The 23,456-nt window shown below is 39.0% G+C and overlaps 2 protein-coding genes and 1 pseudogene across 2 annotated transcripts; all 3 read right to left on the reverse strand.

The window, feature by feature from the left end:
• Positions 1–101: 101 nt before the first annotated feature.
• On the reverse strand, positions 102–11,598 carry LOC148110103 (protocadherin beta-6-like). Its single transcript, XM_087862207.1, has one exon. The coding sequence runs from the start codon at positions 3,869–3,871 to the stop codon at positions 1,421–1,423; it is 2,451 nt and encodes an 816-aa protein (XP_087718333.1). The 5' UTR covers positions 3,872–11,598; the 3' UTR covers positions 102–1,420.
• A 122-nt stretch (positions 11,599–11,720) lies between these two features.
• Positions 11,721–17,935, reverse strand: LOC123790243 (protocadherin beta-5). Its single transcript, XM_087862208.1, has one exon. It carries the CDS (start codon positions 17,708–17,710, stop codon positions 15,320–15,322), a length of 2,391 nt encoding a protein of 796 aa, XP_087718334.1. The 5' UTR covers positions 17,711–17,935; the 3' UTR covers positions 11,721–15,319.
• A 1,092-nt stretch (positions 17,936–19,027) lies between these two features.
• Positions 19,028–22,528, reverse strand: LOC148110104 (small ribosomal subunit protein eS21 pseudogene; annotated as a pseudogene).
• Between the last annotated feature and the right edge of the window lie 928 nt (positions 22,529–23,456).

Consider the following 23,456-nt stretch of genomic DNA (forward strand, 5'->3'; position numbering starts at 1 on the left):
GTTGAAAAGAGAAATTTTTCTTAAAATACTACAAATAAGACACAAGAAAATATGGCCTAAACTGTGAAAGTAAATGATTTTATGATCAATAAGATAAATGATACTTTCACAGCACTTTATTTATGACATTACCTAATAACCTGCCATTAATACATACTTAGTTCTTGGCAGATACCACACATGAGAAACTAGGAGGAAGAGTTTGAAAAATATAATTTGGATTTTATTAAATAATACATTTTAAGGAGCACCTGGGTGGCTCAGTCAGTGAAGTGACTGCCTTCAGACTATGTCCTAATCCCAGGGATCGAAACCTTTAGCCTGCTTCTCCCTCTCCCTCTGGTTGTTTCTCCCTTTCCCTGCCTCTCCCCCTGCTTGTGCTCTCTCTCCCTGTCAAATAAATAAATAAAATCTTTAAAAATATACATTTGAACTTTCAAATTGGTTGACAAAGACAAGGAGATAAAATATACTCTCAACATTTTATATTCCGTAATAGAGTTTAGGGTGTGTGGAGGGTGGTTTCTGTTTAGGAAGAAAGTAAAAGAATGATATTTAATTTCACTTATTGACAAAGGTACCACATTGTAGAGAGAATATTAGCATTTTTCTGTATTCCCTGAAATTAATTTTTAAAATTCACTGTTGGAATGTTAATAACATTCATCAAATATTTATTATGCATTTAGAATTGGCTTGGTATTATTAAAAATACTATCATATGCTTACGTGAAGCTTACAAACTGGAGTTTAATTTATTGACACTTTTGCAAAGTTTATATGCATAGAAACATGTATTAACTATTATGGTATATTGAAATACACATAAATATGAATGGCTATCTTAGCATTTAGCCATCTTTAGTGTTTATCACATTGTAGCCATTACTCCAAAATGAGACTTACACTGGCAGATTAAATAACATCAAACACTCACATTTTATTCTTTTTTTTTTTTAAAGTAGACTCTATGCCCAGTATGGGGCTTGAACTCACTACCAAGATCTACAGTCCCATTCTCTACCAACTGAGCCAGGCAGGCACCGCCAAACATTCACACTTTAAAATTTTCCCTACATGGTAATAGTGATGCTAATTGTCACCAATAGTTAGATATACAATCTTACCTAAGGTCTTTGTATTACAATTTTTCTAAAATGAATAGATGATTGAATTTCAAAAATTTTAAGCTATGCAAATAAAAATTTATTTTATTCAGATTGTCAAATAAAGTTGACAGTAATACAAATCTACTAAGTATGATATAGGGAAAACACTGTGTATACCCAGTATCTGACTTTTTTTTTCAACCTAAGTAGGTGTAGTAAAATAATTAAAAAACAGACTATCAATAACATGTAACTAAGTTAAAAGAGATTTTCAAACTTACTAAGTAGGGCTTAATACGATAATCCAATACTTAACTGAATAGGAAACTATCCCGAACGGTGGGGTTCTCCTCCATTTCCTTCCCAGTGCCCTGGGGAGGGAAGTTGGGAATAATGGGCTTGAGGAACTTGAACTCGCCGGTCCCTGAGCCTCCCCTCAGACACACCTCATACTGGTAGCTGTGGGACAGGGTCCCCGTGCCGCTTACGTCCACCAGGTGGCCCGCAAACGGGCCCTCGGGCACCGAGCAGCCGCCCCCCGACACCGCCCGGCTCCGCCTGCACAGCCGCACTGCCACGAACACCAGCACCGACACCAGGAAGAGCGACGACACCGACGCCAAGGCGACGACCAAGTAGACGGTGAGCGGGTCGGCCCGGGCCTCGGCCGCCGCCACGTCCGGCAGCGACAGGTAGGGCTGCGAGAAGCCGTCCACCAGCAGCACGTGCAGCGTGACGCTGGCCGACAGCGGCGGCTCGCCATTGTCCTTGACCAGCACCAGCAGCCTGTGCTTGACGGCGTCGCGCTCGCTCAGCAGCCGGGCCGTGCGCACCTCGCCGTTGTGCGCCCACACGCCGAACAGCCCGGGCTCCGTGGCCTTGAGCAGCTGGTACGACAGCCAGGCGTTCTGGCCCGAGTCGCCGTCCACCGCCACCACCTTGGTCACCAGGTAGCCCGCCTCGGCCGCCCTGGGCACCAGCTCGGTGCAGGGCGCCGAGCCGTTCTGCAGCGGGTACAGCACGAAGGGCGCGTTGTCGTTGGCGTCCACCACCAGCACGCGCACCAGCGCCTGGCTGCTGAGCACGGGCGAGCCGCGGTCGGCCGCGCGCACGCCGAACTCGAACGCCTGCAGCGCCTCGTAATCCAGCGCCCTGAGCGCGAACAGCTGCCCGTTGTCCGCGTTGATGGACACCAGCGAGGCCAGGGGCAGGTGCGGGTCGTGGGGCGGCAGCAGCAGCGAGTAGGTGACCTGGGCGTTGGCGCCCGCGTCTCTGTCGGTGGCGCTCACGCTGCCGATGTGCAGGGCGGGGCCGTTGTTCTCGAGGACCCGCAGGGTGTAGGAGCTTTGGCTGAAGGCGGGGGCGTTGTCGTTGACGTCGGACACCGTCACGGTTAAGTTTTGCTGGGTTTTCAGCCTGGGGGTCCCCAGGTCGGTGACGGTGATGGTGATGTTGTACTCGGCCTGGCTCTCTCTATCTAGCGCTCCTTCAGTTACCAAGGTGTAGAAATTCTCTACTGATGGTCTTAGAAGAAAGGGCAGATTGTCATCTATAGAACAAAGAACCTGTTGATTTTGTCCAGAATCTGCATCTGACACAGTGAAAACCGCTACTATGATTTCTGGCAGGTTTTCGGGGATGGGACTGATGAGTGACGACATGGTCAATTGAGGAGCGTTGTCATTTACGTCCAGAACCTTGATGACTAAAGAGCATTTTCCTGATAGTCCCCCGCCATCTGTAGCCTCAATATCCACGTGATAAGATTGAATTTCCTCAAAATCCAAAGTCTTTCTCAGTCGAATTTCTCCTGTAATTGCGTTTATTTCGAAGGGTTGATTAATGTCATCTACCTGAAATAGGGCATAAGATACCTCCCCAAAGGATCCTGCATCTAAATCTCTGGCTGAGACAGTGATAATCAGAGAGCCCAGGGAACTGTTTTCAGGGATTTGTGCCTCATAGAGCTCCTGAGCAAACTCGGGAGCATTGTCATTGCTGTCCAAGACCAGGATCTTAATCTCCGTGGTCCCAGACCGGGGCGGAGACCCACCATCCAGCGCTGTGAGGGTAAGCCTAAGCTCGGGCTGCTCCTCGCGGTCCAAGGCTTTGTCCAGCACCAGCTCCGGGAACTTCCTTCCGTCGCTGCGATGGCGAGTGAGAACGTGGAAATGAGGATTGGAGCTGATTATGTAGGTCTGAAGACTGTTGCTACCAGCGTCTAAATCCTGTGCCATTTTCAAAGGAAATAGCTTTCCTGGTGTAGTAATTTCTGATATTTTAAGTAGCATTTCTCTGGCTGGGAACTCCGGGGCGTGGTCATTTATATCTCTGACTCGTAAAGCAGCCTGAAAAAACTGCAAGGGATTTTCCAGTAACACTTGGAAAGGTAGCACACATGGCTCAGTGGAGCCGCACAGCTCTTCCCGGTCCAGTTTCTCATTTAGCAGTAAATCATGGGTCTGGGGGTCAAGCTGCAAATGCTGTCTGTTCCCTTTGAAAACAACCCGGGCACCCCGCGCAGCCAGTTCTCCTCTCCCGAGTCCCAGGTCCTTTGTCAAATTGGCCACAAACGTGCCCCTTTCTGACTCCTCCAATACAGAATATTGAATCGATTCTGAACCGGCTTCCCACAAAAGCATCCATATAATGAGAATTGCCACTTGCCTTTTCTTGCGATGTACTTTTGTTCGCGCCATCTCCATTATGTCTGATCCCAGAGGAAAAAATCCTTTTCCAGTCCCCATCATCACGTCCACCATCTACCCTCCGAAATGTCTTTGCTGCTGAATTTCGAATTCGTCTTATAACTTGTCTGGTGACGACTGCCTTCCTGAAAACGTCTATCTTAGCTTTAGCTGTAAGTGTGCTCTGTTTTGGGGGCGGGGGCTGGCTTCTGAATAAAATGGAGTCCACCGAATCCGCGAGCTCTTATTCACTCTCTTAGCCTGCACTGCCACCACGCGTTCAAATTAATAACTTCAGGAGGTGTGTACAGGCAACACTATTTCCAAAATCTGAGCCTTATAAAGACTTTCAGGTAGACTCTATTTCTCAAATTGTAGTGTGTGAACCATATGCATAAATAATTATCCGGGAGTCTTGAGTTGTTTTTTTTTTCAAGGTTGACTCCTGGGGTTTCCTCCAGACCTTGAATGAAATTCTCTGGTGGTGCTAAAGGCTGAAATTCTGCACTTCAATCTCTCTAAGTGATTCTCATGCATACTAATGTTTAAGAATCACTCCCTCAGAAGCTTTTTATCTTGACGAAGTCCCACAAGTTCATTTTATCTTTTGTTCCTCTTGCTTTTGGATATGTGTCATGAAAAAGATTGCTGTGGCTGATGTCGTAGAGGTTGCTGCCTATGTTCTCCTCTAGGATTTTGATGGATTCCTGTCTCACATCGAGGTCTTTCATCCATTTGGAGTTTATCTTTGTGTATGGTGTGAGAGAGTGGTCAAGTTTCATTCTTTTGCATATACTGTATGGTGACTAACATAATATAATAAATATTATAATAAAAAAAGAAAAAAAAAGGAAAAAAGAATCACGCCCTCAGGTAATGTAAACTTCCTACAATCAATTTTTATTCTTTGACACTGAAATTTATCTCATGAGTAGTGTGATTTGTGAATCCAAGAAGTACACTATTTAATCGTCCCAACAAACAAGTCAATAAACTATACAAAATGTAAAAGTTGGTTAGCAACACCAATTATAAAACAAACAATTGTTTCTCTAAGTTATATGGCTCATAAAATGGCATGAACAACAGACCTAATTTATTTTATGGTTACACCTGCACAGTAAGGGGAACAATTAGGCTATTAGGAGGAAAATTGAGGCCAACACATACTTATGATAGGAGTACCAAATCAATTAAATTATTTAAAAGAGGAACTAGCAGGGCACCTCGGTGGTACAGTCAGCTAAGCCTTGGACTTTTGGTTTCAGCTCATGTCATGATCTCAGGGTTGTGAGATAGAGGCCCCAAATGGCTCTGAGCTCCCTGACAGTCTGCTTAAGACTCTTGCCCTCTCCCACTGCCCCTCCCTGCTGTGCTCTCTCAAATAAATAAGTAAATCTTTAAAAGAGGAACTAGCAACAATCAGTCTGTCTTAAGTAGGCATTTTAGGATTTTACTTCATTTTGTATGGGAAGAATTGGTCATGATTTTATTAGGTTTGTTCATTTTATTATAACTCTTAAATTTCCCTCCTATATTAATTAATCAAGGCCCAAATATATTACCATATTGTAAGGACATAATGCAATGCAGAAAACAAACATTCAAGAATCACCTCTACCATCCTCTCACAACAAGGATGACACTAGTTGCTATAAACACCAAATAAGGTAGTGAATTACATTTGAGTGGATTCCACAGAATTCAATGATGGTTCATCATGGCTATACCCATTTCTATCTCACCAGTTTCTGTTCAGATAAATAGGAAAATATGTCTTTAAATATCCTCAAACTATATGAAATGGGTCAGTGCACATATAAGAACACAAAATGTGCCAAACCTAATCTCATTTCAGATTGATTTCAGATTTCTTGGGAGGTGAAATCAATTGAGTTCAACCAAATTTCACTTCAGGTAAGAGCCAGAATGATGGAAGATTAAAAATGAGAATCTTTTTCAAGATGTTTCAACTCTACGTAAAATAAGTAAAGCTAAGTAAATCTAAACTCTGAACAGATGAAATAATTTTGTAGTTAAGAAGCATCTCTATCTACCCAGAAGGATAAAAAATAAGATCACTGTGACCAGTCTCCATGGTTCACTTGATAAATGTTACTGAGAATAGACTTCCTTGAGAGTATGAATGACAAAATAAACTGATGAAGTAAAACCAGCAATCATAAACATATGAGATGGGTTTAGTTTCTTTTTTGAAACAAAGTTATTTCCAATTCAATCCTAAGTGTTTCCTTCCTTCGTTGGGCATTCCAGTTCCAGCTTGATGCCCTCCCAGGTGTCTGTGTAGTCCTTCGTGCACTCTCTTTGCCTGTAGTGCCACCAGCCATCTTCACATACAGCTTACTGAATTATTTTTCACTTTAAAGCAAATTTTACTAGCAGGCCAGTATCTGTGAAACTCAACTGAAACATTGAAGTGTCTTTGAGAATGTTGCTTGTTATGACGGAGAGGAAGAGGATAATATCTTAATGTATCATCCAAGGCTATCAGCTGGTATGTGAAGACACTGCCTTTTTATGGAAATGGATTACTTCAGATTCTTTCAGAAGAATGCTTCTCTGTGTTATTCTCTTTTGCTTTCCTTTGCTAGAGTAGAACTGAATTGACATTTATAAACTTGTCTCACAAGTAATAACTCACTAACGTTTGTGCGAAAAGTTCAACACATACAAAGCAAACAGCATAACTTCCATGTACACATCACCCCGCTTCACAACGTCTTCATCTATACCTTCCCCTCCACTCTCCACTTCCCACTTTTGAATCTTTTCTTAAGTTAATGTTTACACAAATTGAAATGCACCAATCTTAACTGAATAAATGGATCCATCCATGTCACCCACACCTCTTTCAAGATATAGAATATTTCCATCATTCATTGGGAATCTTCTTAGTCATGGTTTCCAGCTTAATTTCAATAATTAGGTGGCAAAACCTTGGTCTTCTCTGGACACAACATGGAAAGCGTAAACTGTAAAAAAACCACCATGCCCTAGGTTCATTATGCTCACGTATGCTTATGTAAAGTGACATCATTAAGAGTAATTTAACTGATTATTACCAGTAAGCTGAAATAATACTTTGATGAAACATTGTAAAGTGAATTAAACTTAATTTTATTTAGTTAGCTTATAATTATTACGTAGCTGATCAAGCTGGTTTCCATTTTTATGCTATAAATGTTTTCCTCTCATTCCATTATAAATTTTTAAAATTATTTAAGTTCTAAATGTGAGAATCCATCAAAATCCTAGAGGAGAACACATGAGAACCTCTTTGACCTCGGCTGCAACAACTTTTTCCTAGACATGTCTCCAAAGGTAAGGAAAACAAAAGCAAAAATGAACTATTGAGACTTCATCAAGATAAAAAGTTTTTGTACAGCAAAGGAAACAGGCAACAAAACCAAAAGACCTACAGAATGGGAGAAGATATTTGCAAAGTCTTATTGGATAAAGGATTAGTATCCAAGATCTATAAGGAACTTATCAAACTCAACACCCCCAAAATAAATAATCTAATCAAGAAATGGGCAGAAGACACGAACAGACATTTCTCCAAGGAACACATACAAATGCTACCAGACACGTGAAAAAATGCTCAACATCCCTCAGCATAAGGGAAATACAGATCAAAATCACAATGAGATACCACCTCACACCAGTCAGAATGGCTAAAACTAACAAGTCAGGAAATAACAAATGTTGGTGAAGATGTGAAGAAAGGAGAACCCTCTTACACTGCTGGTGGGAATGCAAGCTGGTGCAGCCACTCTGGAAAACAGTATGGAGGTTCCTCAAAAAGTTGAAAATAGAGCTACCCTACAACCCAGCAATTGCTCTACTAGGTATTTACCCAAAGGATACAAACAGTGATCCGAAGGGGCACCTGCACCCCAATGTTTATAGCAACAATGTCCACAATAGCCAAACTATGGAAAGAACCCAGATGTCCATCAACAAATGAATGGATGTGGATAAAGAAAATGTAGAATATATATATATATATATATATATATATATATATATATATATATATATATATATATATAATGCAATATTACTCAGGCATCAAAAATGAAATCTTACCATTTGCATTGACATGAATGGAACTAGACGGTATTAAGTCAAATCAGAGAAAGACAATTTTTATATGATTTCACTCATATGTGGAATTTAAGAAATAAAACAGGATCATAGGGGAAGGGAGGGGAAAATAAGATAAATCAGAGAGGGAGACAAACCATATGAGACTTTTAACTATAGGAAACAAACTGAGGGTTGCTGGAGGGGAGATGGGTGAGGGATGGGGTAACTGGGTGATGGGCATTAAGGAGGGAACATGATGTAATGAGCACTGGGTGTTACAGGCAACTGATGAATCACTGAACTCTACCTCTGAAACTAATGATACACTATATGTATAATACACTAATTGAATTTAAATAAAATTTAAAAAAACAAAAAATTAAAAAATAGAAATTCTTCAAGTTAACTAAAACTGAGAGACAAAGACTAACCTTTCTTCCAAATCTTCTTTAATTTTGTTATGAATCTCTTAAAAATCTTATTTAATTTAGCTATATCCAAGGAAAAACAATAATTCAGGGCAAAGATGGAAATATGTAAGCAATCACTTAAAGAACTCTCTGAATTGATGGGAGAAATGATGCAGAAACGTTTGAAAATATAAAGGATTTTTAGGGGTTCTTGGGTGGCTCAGGCAGTTAAGCTTCCAACTCTCGATTTCAGCTCAGCTCATGATCTCAGGGTTGTGAGATCACTGAGCTCCGGGGCATGGCTCTGCGCTGGGCATGGAGCCTGCTTAAGATTTTCTCTCTCTGCCTTTCTCTCTGCCCCTTCCCCTCTAAAAACAAAAACAAAAACAAACAAACAAACAAAAACAACAAAGAACTAGCTTTTTATTTTATTGATTTTCTCTCTTATTTTTATTTTGTATTTCATTGGTTTCTTCTATTATTTTTGTTATTTCCTTCCTCCTGCTTCTCCTGCTTGCTTTGGGTTTATTTTACTGTACTTCTTCTAGATTCTTGCAGTGGGAGATTAGACAATTGATTTGAGACTTTTCCTCTTTTCTAGAATGTATGCATTTTTATTGATGTCCCTCTCTGTACTGCTTTAGCTTTGTCTTACAAATTTTAATTTGTTGTCTTTTCATTTTCAATTCAGCTTGGTATATTTTTTATATCCCTTGAGACTTTGTCTTTGATCCAGGGATGACTTAGAAGTGTGTTGTTTAGTTCTCAAGTGTTTGAAGATTTTCCTGTTATTTTTATGTTGATTTTATAGTTTGATTCCTTTGTGATTGGAGAACACACATTGTACGATTTCAATTCTTGTAAATCGGTTGAAGTTTGTGTTATGGCCTTGTTTATGTAGTTTATCTTGTATATTTTCTGAAAGCATTTGTAAAGAATGTGTATTATAGTGTTTTTGGCTAGGAATTTCATAAATATGGATTAGATTCTGTTGGTTGATGGTGCTGTTTAGTTCTAAGTTCTTGCTGATTTTCTATCTAGTTGTTCTATCACTTGTTACGAGAGGGTGCTGAAATATCCAACTTTGATCGTAGATCTACTTTTCCTTTCACATCTGTCAGTTTTTGCTTCACATAATTTGCAACTTTGTTACTTGGTGTATACATACTATATGTATGGAATACATAGGAATGCTTTGTCTTCTTTTATCATTATATAATTTCCTACTCGTCACTTTCTTCCCCACTTTCTGGTCAACTCTTCCCTCTGAAGTCTACTTTATCCGATATTACTATGGTCACTCCTGATATATTTTTATTAACATTTGCATAATATATTTCCCATCTTTTTACATTCAATCTGCCTATTTCATTATATATGAAGTGAAGTTTCTTGTAAGCAGCATACAGTTGGACATTTTTAACCCATTCTATTAATCTCTTTGCTTTAATTGATGTGTTTATAACCATTTACATGTAATGTGATAACTGATGTTAGAGCATAAGCCTAACATTTTTTTTGTTGTTTTCTATTTGTTCTCTTTTTCTTTTTTTTTAAAGATTTTATTTATTTTTATTTATTTGACAGAGAGAGACAGGCAGTGAGAGAGGGAACCCAAGCCAGGGGAGTGGGAGAGGAAGAAGCAGGCTCCCAGCAGAGGAGCCCGATGTGGGGCTCGATCCCAGAACGCCGGGATCATGCCCTGAGCCGAAGGCAGACGCTTAACACTGTACAACCCAGGTGCCCCATCTTTTTTTGTTTGTTTGTTTCTGTTTTCTTTTTCCTGCCTTCCTGCGGGTTATTAGAACATTTTTTAGAATTCCACTTTGATTTATCTATAGTGTTTTTTAGTGTATCACATTGTGTAGCTTTTACATTGGTTGCTCCATACATAACTTATTACAGTTTACTGGTATTGTCATTTTACCAGTTCAAGAGTAGGGTAGAAAACTTAACTCCCTTTATATCCCTTTGCCATCTGCATTTATAATCATCTTAAAAATTTCTTCTCTATATACTTAGAACTGTATCAGACATAATCAAATATAATTTGGGATTTAACCATCAAACATAATTTAGGAAACTCAAGAGAAGGAAAGTCTATCACGTTTACCCATATTTTTGTTTACTGTGTTTTTCTTCTTTACTGATGTTCCAAGATGCCTTTTTTTAAAAAGTAGGCTCCATGTCCAACATGGGGCTCGAACTTATAACCCTGAAATCAAGAGTTGCATGCTCTCACTGAGTCCCAAGATTACTTTCTTTTTAATTGATTCCTTTCCATTTGGAGAACTTCCATAAGCCACTCTTTAGGGTCGGTGTACAAATTCTCTTCCTGAAGGGTATTTTCACTAGATATAGGATTCTAGGTTAACATTTCTTTTCTCTCAGCACTTGAAAAATATGTGTCCTTCTTTCTGACCTCTATGGTTTTTGATGAGAAGTCTACTGTCATTCAAATTGTTATTGCTTTGTGAATAGTGTGTCATTTCTCTTTCTGCTTTCAAGATTTTTTCCTTGCCTTTAGTTTTCAGAAATTTGACTATGATGTCTTTTGGTGTGGATTACCAAATATGATGTCATGAGGCTTTCCCCCTATGTTTTCAGCATGTTGCTCCTCTGCTGTGAAGTTGCCAGGATCCCCCTGCTTCCTGTAGCAACAAATAACAACACTTCTCCTAGGGGAAGAAATAGAAATACTCAAAGTACAGTGAGGGACTCACTTTAAAAAGGGATGGAGAAGAAAAACCAAAAATGTAAAATAAAAGAGAAATATAAGAAACATAGAGAAATAATTGAGAATGTTCAATATCTGACAAACACGATTCTCAGAGGAAAAAAACAGATAAAAATAGGAATACAGTTTTTAAGGAAATAATAGTAGAGATGAAATAATCCCAGATATGAAAAAGCATGAATTGTTAGAATATATAAGACATTAAATGACATACATAATACATAACATATCAATGAAGTGTAAGAGAAAACTAAATGCATTTTCAGACATGCAGAGACAAGAGTTTATTTTTCATGTACCCTCTCAGGAACCCACTTGAGGATATACTGTAGCAAAGAGAGGGTTTTTTTTTAAAAAGGAGATAAGTAATCTATCAATGGACTTAACTAGGAGAGGTATGAAGACAAGATGATAGTTTTGTCCACATTTAGAGATAATTTAGTCCATAAAGAAGCAGAAAGATAGAGGGCTTCGGGTAAGAAATACGGGAACCTGAATTATTGATTTAAAGATATTTGAGGATATGGTAAAGCCAACTGATGGAGTCTAAAATGGTGAATCTACTTGATCTTGATTCTAGGAACACTCTATTTTCAATGACACAGGAAACACAAGAATAGATCAAAGGAGCAGAAAACATAGTCCTTACCACTAAGTAATATGGCTCTGCAATGAACAATGTATTTTATTGTAGTTAAAAATATAACATAAAATTCACCATCATAACCATTTTTTGGTATACAGTTCAGCAGTGTTAAATATATTTACATTGTTGTGAAACAGATCTTAAGAACATTTTCGTTTTGCAAATCTGGAACTCTAAACCCATTAAACAAAACTCCCCTGTTCCTCCTCCCCCCATCCCCGGTAACCACCATTCTACTTTCTGTTTGTATGGATTTAACAATTTTTAAATACATGATTTAAGTGGAATCATACAGTATTTGCCTTTTTGTGACGATCTTATTTCACTTAGAATAATGCCTTCAAAGTTCATCCATGCTGTAGCATGTGATAGGCTTGCCTTCCTTTTTAAGGCTGAATAATATTCCATTCTTTACATATATACACACACACACCACATTTTGTTTATTCATTTATCCATATGTGGGTATTTGGGTTGCTTCCATCTCTTGCCAGTTGTGAATATGCTGCTATGAATATGGGTGCACAAATATCTCCTTGAGACCCTGCTTTCAATTCCTTTAGATATCCACTCTGGAATGAGATTTCTGGATTATATAGAAGTTCTCTTTTAAACTTTTTGAGGAGCCTCCATACTGGTTTTTTAGCAGTTGCACCATTTTACAATCTCACCAACAGTGCACAAAGGTACACGTTTCTCCACATCCTTGTGAACACTTGCTATTTCCTGGTTTTTGATAGCAGTCATCCTGGTGTGTGAGGTAATACCTCATTGTGGTTTGGATTTCCATTTCTCTGATGATTAGTGATGTTGAGCATTTTTTCATATTTTTGTTGGTCATCTGCACATCATCTTTGGAGAAATGTCGATTCAAGTACTTTGTTCATTTTTTAGTGAGGTTACTTGATATTTTGTTGTTTCTGTTGGGTTGTAGGAATTCTTAAATGTTATGGACAATAACCTCTTATCAGACAAAAGATTTGCAAATATTTTCTCCCATTCAATAGGTTGCCTTTTCACCATTGACTGTGTTCTTTGATGCATAAAACTTTTTAAGTTTGATGTAGTGTCATTCGTCCATTTTTGCCTTTGTTGCTTTGGTGTCATATCCAAGAAATCATCGCCAAATTCAATGTCATGAAGCTTTTCTCTTGTGCTTTCTTCTAGGAATTTTATAGTGCAATGAGTATTTTGAGAAAGAGAAAATCAGCCTCTTATAAATAGGAACTGGCCTAGCACTCACAAATAGGCCATGATCTTCCCCTGTTGAATATAAACAACTTCACAGAATGACATCATGAAAGATCATTGTGATAAGATAAAACAAAACCATAATAAGACGATATCATGATCATGCTTGAGCAGAGACAAAAACAACAACATTGTAAAGACAAACCAAAAAAATGACCAAAGTCCTCTGTCCTGGCTTATTATGAATGAATGCTGGCTTTTAAAAAAACAATTACAGCTTTAACCTCACTTTGTTCTTCTCACCTCCTAAATAAAATTCAATAAGAGACCCTATAAGAGAATTACTGCCATTCACTAAAAGCATCCAGTACCAGGGCTACTTCCTTGAACCCTATGCAAAATCACCCAACACAAGCCCAAAACCTATAGCTCCTTTTTAAGGCACTATTACTAAGGTGACCCATGCTCTCCCAGGGTGTGCAGTCTCCCTCATTACAACAAGTCAATAAACCCAACTTTGTTCTGATACAGTGTGTTCCTGGTGATCTTTGGCTGCGGGGCATTCATAATTTATATGTCATTAAAGGTGAAGTTTTAATATTGGTTTTCAGAAAATGGATATACAGACAAAAGGGGAAATTCTTGGCTATGGTTGTAGGGTAAAAAATATCATCAGCCTTGGCAAAAGTAAAAGTTAATTTGATAGAGGTCTGAAAGTTTAAGGGAGAAAGAGGTAAGAGAAAAAAATAAAAATTGTATTCTATTCTGTTATACAAGTAAATGCAAAGGAACTGTTGTTAGTAGAATAATCAATGAAAGGTTTCAGTTTGTGCAGGGAAGTATTGGAAAATAGTGACACAGCCAATGTGAAGGATGGATGAGAGAAGTTTTAAGTGTGCTAGGTACTAAAGAACAGCAGAAAATTGAGGAAATTATTTAGTTTATTTTAAAAAGTTACAAACACATTCTTTAGTAGAAAAGAAATGAATATAAAAAGAACTAGAAATAAAAGGTTTAAAAGTACTTTCCAATGGGATAAAATGAAAAACAAATACCAGGTGTTGGCAAAAATGTGGAGAACTGGTACATCCAGACCGTACTGATAGCAGTGTAAATTGGTTCCACCAGTTTGGAAAAAGTACATGTTTTCATGTACTTTGTAAATGAGCCGCAATTTCACTCCTAGGTATATGCCAACATAAAGGCACATACATGTTTGCCATAGGACATGTATGAGAATGTTCAAAGCAGTATTATTCAAACAGTCAAAACTTGCACCAACCCAAATATCCACCTACAGTAGGATGGGCAATAAATTGTGAAATAGTCACACAATGGAATACTATACAGCAATGAGAATAAAAAGCTAAAGTTAAAAGCAATATCATGGACAAATTTCATAAACATAATGTTCAATGGAAGAAGCCCAACACAAAACAGTTCATACTCTACTATTCCATTGATATAAATTCAAAACAGGCAAAAACTAAAACAAAGTATTGGCAATCAGGATATTTCTTATACTTGGGCTGGTAATGACTTTAAGAGGTAATTTGTGTGCCACCTGAAATGCCAGCAATGTTTCATTTCTTCATCAAGATACTGGTACCAAGTATGTTCACTTTCTGAAAACACATTGAGCCAATGTTAGGATTTGTTCCCTTTTCAAGTGTATAATTCAATAAAAAATGTTTGTTTAAAAACAATGTTTGCCAGTATGGATCAGAGCTAGGAAAGAAGAGTAGAAGATTAAAACATAGAAGATAGAAAACATTACAAAGAGTAGACATAAAAAGCATTCACATATTTATTTGAGAGAGCGAGGAGGGGGGTGAGAAAGGGCAGAGGGAGAGAGAGAGAAAATTTCAAGTTGACTCCCTTGAGCCCAGAGCCCCACACAGGCAGATCCCCACCCTGAGATCAAGACCTGAGCCAAAATCATGAGTTAGACGCTTAACCCTCGGAGCAGGTGCCCAGAATATTGTTGCCTTTTGTCAGGTTTTCTCACATATTACATTTGTTACCATGTGCCTGTATTCCTTTGAAAACAAAATAAAATTATGCAAACACATTTTTATTTTTGCTATTTAGCATCAAAAAACACTTAGAGTGTGATGAAACAACGGACAGAATACAGAGGAAAACAATATTTGACTTCATTAAAATAGCTCACCCTGACAAATACCATCAGGAGCAAACATTTCAGAAAAATCAAGAGCATGCATAGATTTGGAGTGGCACTGGGTAAATAGATGCAACGACGCAGAATTCGGTTTTTCAAAACTAGACGAGATAAAGTTCAAAGGATAAATTAGCTACAAAAGGGAAATCATACCTGAGGGTAGGGTTTTTCTCCACGACGCTCTCACACTCGGTATTTGGGGAAATTAGAGATAAATGGTCAAACACACGACATTACAATCAGATCCCTAATTGAATCCAAAGCTATTCCGGAAGGTGGCGTTTCCCTCTATTTCTTCGACAGCGCTATGGGGCGGAAAATTGGGGATAATCGGCTTCAAGAACTTGAACTCGCCGGTCCCTGAGCCTCCCCTCAGACACACCTCATACTGGTAGCTGTGGGACAGGGTCCCCGTGCCGCTGACGTCCACCAGGTGGCCCGCAAACGGGCCCTCGGGCACCGAGCAGCCGCCCCCCGACGCCGCCCGGCTCCGCCTGCACAGCCGCACCGCCACGAACACCAGCACCGACACCAGGAAGAGCGACGACACCGACGCCAAGGCGATGACCAAGTAGACGGTGAGCGGGTCGGCCCGGGCCTCGGCCGCCGCCACGTCCGGCAGCGGCAGGTAGGGCTGCGAGAAGCCGTCCACCAGCAGCACGTGCAGCGTGACGCTGGCCGACAGCGGCGGCTCGCCATTGTCCTTGACCAGCACCAGCAGCCTGTGCTTGACGGCGTCGCGCTCGCTCAGCAGCCGGGCCGTGCGCACCTCGCCGTTGTGCGCCCACACGCCGAACAGCCCGGGCTCCGTGGCCTTGAGCAGCTGGTACGACAGCCAGGCGTTCTGGCCTGAGTCGCCGTCCACCGCCACCACCTTGGTCACCAGGTAGCCCGCCTCGGCCGCCCTGGGCACCAGCTCGGTGCAGGGCGCCGAGCCGTTCTGCAGCGGGTACAGCACGAAGGGCGCGTTGTCGTTGGCGTCCACCACCAGCACGCGCACCAGCGCCTGGCTGCTGAGCGCGGGCGAGCCGCGGTCGGCCGCGCGCACGCCGAACTCGAACGCCTGCAGCGCCTCGTAATCCAGCGCCCTGAGCGCGAACAGCTGCCCGTTGTCCGCGTTGATGGACACCAGCGAGGCCAGGGGCAGGTGCGGGTCGTGGGGCGGCAGCAGCAGCGAGTAGGTGACCTGGGCGTTGGCGCCCGCGTCTCTGTCGGTGGCGCTCACGCTGCCGATGTGCAGGGCGGGGCTGTTGTTCTCGCGGACCCGCAGGGTGTAGGAGCTTTGGCTGAAGGCGGGGGCGTTGTCGTTGACGTCGGACACCGTCACCGTTAAGTTGTGCTGGGTTTTCAGCCTGGGGGTCCCCAGGTCGGTGACGGTGATGGTGATGTTATACTCGGCCTGGGTCTCTCTGTCGAGTGGTCTCTCTGTAACTAGGGTGTAAAAGTTCTTGAATGTGGGTTTCAGGAGAAAGGGGAGATCGTTCTGGATGGAGCAAACCATCCTACCGTTGTCCCCGGAGTCTGGATCAGAAACACTGAAAACAGCCACTACGGTCTCTGGTGAGTTTTCTGGGGTAGAGCTTGCGAGCGTCGACATGGTAAGTTCAGGGGCGTTGTCGTTCACATCCACAACCTCTATAGCTACAGTGCATTTTCCTGAAAGGCCCCCGCCGTCTGTGCCTGCAATTTCCACATTATAGTATCGAGTTGCCTCAAAATCCAATGCCTTTTTCAGACGTATTTCTCCTGTAATTTCATCTATTACAAATGGTTGAGTAACTTCATCGCCTTGGAATAGAGTGTAGACTATATTCCCGTATGTTCCTGAATCTAAATCTTGGGCAGAGACAGCGACAACTAAGGAGTTTAGGGGGCTGTTCTCGGGTACCTGTACCTCATAGAGAGACTGTAAAAACTGAGGGGCGTTATCATTGATGTCCACGACTTCAATGCGGACTGCAGCGGTGCCTGACCTGGGCGGAGTCCCACCATCCAGCGCCGTGAGGGTTAAACTGAGCTCAGACTGCTCCTCCCGATCCAGAGCTCTGTCCAGCATGAGCTCTGGGTATATTCTGCCAACTCCGCGATTACGCGTGACAACGTGAAAATGGGAGTTGGGGCTGATTGTGTAGTTCTGCACAGTGTTGATACCTACGTCCAAGTCCTGAGCTATTTTCAAAGGAAATGTGGTCCCTGGCTGAATGCTCTCTGGGATTTTTAGGAGCATTTCCTTGTCTAGGAACTCTGGGGAATGGTCATTTATATCCGTAAGCTGCAGATCAGCCTGAAAAAACTGCACAGGGTTTTCCAGTAATAACTGGAAATATAGTACACAGGGATCTGTCGCCCCGCACAGCACCTCCCGGTCTAGTTTTTCATACAGCAGCAAATTCCCGGTTTCTATATCCAGCTGCAAGACCTGTTTGTTTCCTTTGTAATGGATTCGCGCGCCCCGAGTCGGTAGCTCCCCCACCCTGAGCCCCAGGTCTTTTGCCAGGTTGGCCACAAAGGAGCCACTTTCTGTTTCTTCTGGCATGGAATACCTAATCGCATCAGAGCCAGCCTCCCACAAAAGCAACAATATAGCAAGAAAGATAACTTGCCTTTTCTGTGGCGTTTTTGCTAGCGCAGTCTCCATTGTTCAGATCCAATTCAAGAAGGTGCAGTTTCTTCAACTCTGTATACAATCAACCCAGATGATTTGGCTAAATAACCTCGATTTAGATATTTCTGACTGACTTGCCCTAGAATGATGTCCCCTCTGAAGATATCTGCCCCTAGATCTTACTAAAATGCTTCCTTCTTTTAGGAAGCACTCCTCGTTCTGATTCCCAGCTTAATGGCGTCCGGGACAGCCACAGAGCCTTTCATTCATACTGCTAGCCTGCAGCGCCACCAGGCGTCCTTATTTACTATGGCATGTAGTATTTGCCATTTCATTCCAAATTATCACCGTATACTATCAAAGTTCTCTTAAGTCACAGAAGTGCGCCCGATCGTAACTCCAGTTCTTAGGCATTGGAAATTCTAAAGAAATATTTGTTGAGTTAACTTTCAGTGCAATAATACTTTTCAGAACAAACTAAATGATATATTAGTGTTCTTCATAAAATACAATTTGAGAAGAAACCTCTTGTTGGGTTTCTTACTTGATTACATTCAAGAAATAAGTGACACCTGATGTTTACAAAAGTTTACCATTTTACAGAAGTTATTTTTATTTTGAAATATAACATATCAGAAAGGGTACAAGTGATAAGTGTACAACTCAATACATTTTCAGGAAGTGAACACACTCCTGTAAGTAGAAACTAAACTAAAACTAAAATGTTACCAAAACTGTAGAAGCTCCCTTCTGTTTTTGTTTGGTAATTACTCTTTCCCCTAAAGGTAAGCATGCTTCTTATATTTATTATCACAGATTTTTTTCTTTTTTTTTGAACTTTTATACAAATGGACTTATGTAGTATTTCTCTTTTATGTTTGGCTTCTTTTACTCGACATTATGTTTTTAAAAATTCATCTGTTATGTATTGTCCTAATTTATTTTATTCTCAGTGCTTTATATTATTCTGTTGTATGACTGTACTACTATATATCTGTTCTCCAGTTGATGCACATTGGGGTTTTCAGTTTGGGGATATTTTGGATAGTGCTGTTACCGACATTCTTGTTCTTGTCTTTTGGTTTCTATGTGACCATTTATGTTGAATATATTCCTAGGAGTTAGACTTCTGTGTGCGAAGATGTGCACATATATTTAGCTTTAACAGATATTGCAAAAGTTTACAAATGTGGTTTTACTGAAACCAGCAAAAAAATGACAGTTCCAGTTGCTCCATGTCCTTGTCAACATTTGACACTGTCTTTTAATTTTAACCACTCTGATGGGTGTGTAGTGATACTATATTGTAACTTTAATTAGCATCTCCCTGATTAATTAAATTGAGCACTTTTTTCACATGTTTAATGGCCATTAGGGTACATTCTTGTGAAGTGCTTGTCTTTTGTTTCTCTTTCTATTTATGGTATTTGATTTTTTTCCCCATCAATCATTAGAAGTTCCTTATATATCTGGAGTATAAATGCTTTTTCAGAAGTACGTATTGCAAATATCTTCTCCCACTCTATGGCTTGCATTTCACCTCTCTTCTGCTATCTTTGATGAACAAAACTTCTTACTGTTAGTCTAATTTATCAATATTTTTCATTTATGGTTAGGGCTTGTGTTCTCTTTAAATCTTTGCATATATCCCAAGATCATGAAAATATTCTTGTATATTTTTTAAATCAATTGCTTTACTAATTTCACATTTAGAGCAATAATCATCTTGAATTTGATTTTTTTCATGTGAATGAGGTTAGGGTTACATTATTTTTTTATAAAAATATCCAAATGACTTTGCACTATCTACTGAAAAGAAGATCCATTCCCTATTGTTTCTGAAGTGTCATTTTGTTGTAAGTTAGGTGACCATAGGTCTGTTCAAGACCCTTTTTTCAATTTTTCTCTTCATTTATCCTGCAATACCATATTGGCTTAATAACTATATCTTTATAATAGGCTTTATTATCTGATAGGTAAATCCTCCACTTTTGGGGGGCTTACTATTTATATATGACAAATACCCACATCCAAGATCCTTTCCAGAAGTTCTTTGAAACGACTTCGGCATTGGCCAGTTTGAGGATGGAGTCATCTGACTCACCCATTCTGGGAATGGCCCCGCAGATGGCATAGGTTTTAAACTGGCCATTGAACCCGCCTGTCATCTTCTCAACCTTGGCCACGTTCATCTGGGTGGATGTGTGGTCCTTGGCGCTGACGATGCGGTTGCTGGCGGAGCGTTTCCGCGGTACTTAGAGGTGCAGGAACCGCCAGGGGTGTGAGCACAGAAAGAAGTCCTCCACTTTTATTCTTTTTCTTCAAGATGGTTTTGGTTCTTATTATCCCTTTGTATTTCTATATAAATTTTAGATTTGGCTTGTCGATTTTCACAAAGAAATCTGCTGAAATTTTGTTTAGAATTGTATGCCATCTATAGATTGCTTGGGGAGAACTGCCATATTCCCAACATCGAGTCTTCCAATTATTGAAAATTATATATCCCTCTATTTTAGGTCTTTAATTTTTCTCAATATTTTATAGTTTTTCAGTATATAAGTCATACACACGTTGTTAGATTTGTTTCTAGATATTTGGTATTTTTTAAACTATTGTAAATGATACTCAAAATCTTAAATTTTATGATTTTTGTTGTTACCAGAAATACAATTTATATTTGTATGCTACTTTATATCCAGTGGAATTGCTAACTTATTAATCCTAATCACCAATAGATTCCTTATCACTTTTTATATCTAAAGCCATGTCATTTTTTAAAAAAGACATTCTTATTTCTCCCCTTTCAATCATTGTGCCTTTTATCTTTTCTTTGCCTTATTCCACTGGTTAGGATGTATGGTATAATACTGAAATGAAATAGTAAAGGCAGGCATCCTTGTCTCATTCTTGTTAAGTAAGGGAAACTTCAATAATTTACCATTAAAGATAATTTTTCCTGTAGGTTTTAAAATACAATTGAATGTTCCCTTCTATTTTGAATTTGCTGAATACCATGAATGTGGGCTGAATTTTATCAAAGGACTTTTTCTGTATTCACTGAGATAATCATATTTTTCTTCATCTGTCCATGTAACTAATTATATTAATTTTCAAATATTAAATTGGATTTGCATCCTTAAAATAACACATTTTCTCATAATTTATTATTTCCCTTTCATATATTTCTGAATTTTATTTGCTGATATTTTGTTTAGAATTTTCCCGTCTATGTTTATAAATGAGATTGGCCTCTGCTTTTCCTCTCTTGTCTTATTCAGGTTTGGATGCCATAACCCATTGAAGTTATGCTAGCACTGAAATGATTTGAGAAACATTTCCTATTTTTCTATTCTCTGAAAGAGTCTGCAAAAACTGGTGTTAGTTCTTCTATAAGTATTTTGGAAGAATTCACAAGTGTGAATTGGACTGGCAAGGTTTCTTTAATAACAAGTTTAATTTACTTAATAGATATGCCTAATCAGATTTTATATATCTTCTTGTTGCAGTTTTAGTATATTGTGTTTTTCAAATATGTTTTCCATTTTAAATAGTCAAATTTATTGGCATAAAGTTATTCATAAAATCCCTTTTTATTTTTTTAATGTCTGTGAGATTGGTAGTGATGTTCCTTTTCATTCCTGATATTGATAGTTGGCGTTTTATTCTTTCTTGATTAGTTTTACCTAGACAGTTTTTTAAAAAGATTTTATTTATTTATTTATTTATTTATTTATTTATTTATTTATTTATTTATTTATTTATTTTTGAGAGAGAGAGGAGAGGGTCAGAGAGAGGGGCAGAGGGGGAGGGAGAAAGAGAGAGAAAGAATCTGAAGCAGACTAGGGGTTGAGCATAATGACCCCAAGATTATGACCTGAGCCAAAACCAAGAGTCTGACTCTTAACCAACTGAGCTACCCAGGTGTCTCATAAGAATTTTTAATTGTATTAATCATTACAAAGAGCTAACTTTCAGTTTTGTTGATTTTCTGTGCTATTTGTCATCTATTTGTTTATATATGTTTTCTTCCTTATTTGTATTTGTTATTTTTCTAGCTTCTTCAGAGGAACTCTTGGATTAGTGATTTTTAATATTTTTCTAAAATGCACATTTAAAGTTTTTAAATTTCCTTCTAAGACCTGTTTTGATGCAGCAAATCTTAATATTTACCCAGTTCAAAATATATGGAAATTTCTGCTATGACATCTTCTTTAACCCACAGATTATATTATTTACTTTTGAAGCATCTGGGGATTTCTTGTTATATTTTTATTTTAAATTATATTAAATTAAATTTATTTCATTTAATTTCATTTTATTTCACTTCAAGTAGGCTCCACATCTAGCATGGAGCCAACATGGGGCTTGAACTCACAACTGCGAGATCAAAACCTGAGCTGAAATCAAGAATCAGACTGAGCCACCCACGTGCCCCTTAGTTACATTTTTAATTCTGTCCTAATTCCACTGTCAAAAAGCATACTCTGAGTCATTTCAATTATTTTAAAATTTTTGATGTTTGTCTTTGACCCAGAATATGGATAATTTTGATATCTTTCAAATGCACATAAAATATCGTGTATTCTCCAGTATGCTGTGTATGTCAGTTTATTCCAATATGATTATTGTGTTGCTCAGATTTTGAATATTCTTGGTATTGTATGTTTGTGTGTATATGTCTTCTTTTTCTACCAGGAATCAAGAGAGTTGCATTAAGTCTGTTATGACCATGGATTTGTGTATTTTTCATTTATATTCTCTCAGTTTAACTTCTATATTTTGTAATTATCTTATGGGCATATATTCAGTCTTAGAACTGACATAATGCTGGTAGATTTACGTCTTTATCATTATGAAACATCTCTTTTATCTCTATGCATGCAGTGCATCTTTCCTCAAAGTCTCTTTGTCTTATATGACTACAGCTACACTAGGTTTATTTTGGTTAGTGTCTGTATTGTATCTTTTCCTATTTTTTTAAACTTTCAACCTTTTTGTTATATCTCACACAAACACACATTTATATGATACCATATACAATAGTTGAAATATTCTTTTTTTTTTAAAGATTTTATTTATTTATTTGACAGAGAGAGGGATAGCCAGCAAGCGAGGGAACACAGGCAGGGGGAGTGAGAGAGGAAGAAGCAGGCTCCCAGCGGAGGAGCCTGATGTGGGGCTCGATCCCAGGACTCTGGGACCACGCCCTGAGCCGAAGGCAGACGCTTAACGACTGAGCCACCCGGGCGCCCCAATAGTTGAAATATTCTTATACCTACTCTGAAAATTTTCAGTTGTATAATGGGATCATTTAATCTAATCACAATAAATGTAATATTTGATAATTCTCTATTTATACTTACCATCTACTTTTTAAATTTGTCCTTAAAGTTTTATTCTTTTTTGGATTATTCATATATTTGTTATTTTTCATTTTCCTTCAATTCATTTTTTAGTTAATCTTGTGGTAATTATCCTACACATTAAAGCATGCATCTTTTATCTAGAAGAGTCTAATATATATATTTTTAATTTTACTGCTTCCATGATAATGCTTAGAACTAATTAACTGTATTTATACCATCTTCCTTGTACATTGTCATGAATTTAAATCTTATATATATTTTAAATCCTTTAAGAAACTTCTATTTTTGCCTTCTATAGCCAATATTAATTTATACTTACCCTTCCTGTTACTCTTCATTTTTTCCTGCAAGCCTGATTCCTTTAGGACTGTTTTCCCTCTGCCCAGTGAATTCCACTAAAAGTGTTTCTTTTA

The sequence above is a fragment of the Ursus americanus genome, chromosome 5, assembly GCF_024610735.1.
Source record: "Ursus americanus isolate L20-20 chromosome 5, mUrsAme1.1.p, whole genome shotgun sequence".
Taxonomy (NCBI): Eukaryota; Metazoa; Chordata; class Mammalia; order Carnivora; family Ursidae; genus Ursus; species Ursus americanus.

What these genes read in the sequence shown, in the direction of transcription:
- LOC123790243 (XM_087862208.1), bottom strand. Translation starts at nt 17,710, where the DNA reads ATGGAGACTGCGCTAGCAAAAACGCCACAGAAAAGGCAAGTTATCTTT.
- LOC148110103 (XM_087862207.1), bottom strand. Translation starts at nt 3,871, where the DNA reads ATGGTGGACGTGATGATGGGGACTGGAAAAGGATTTTTTCCTCTGGGA.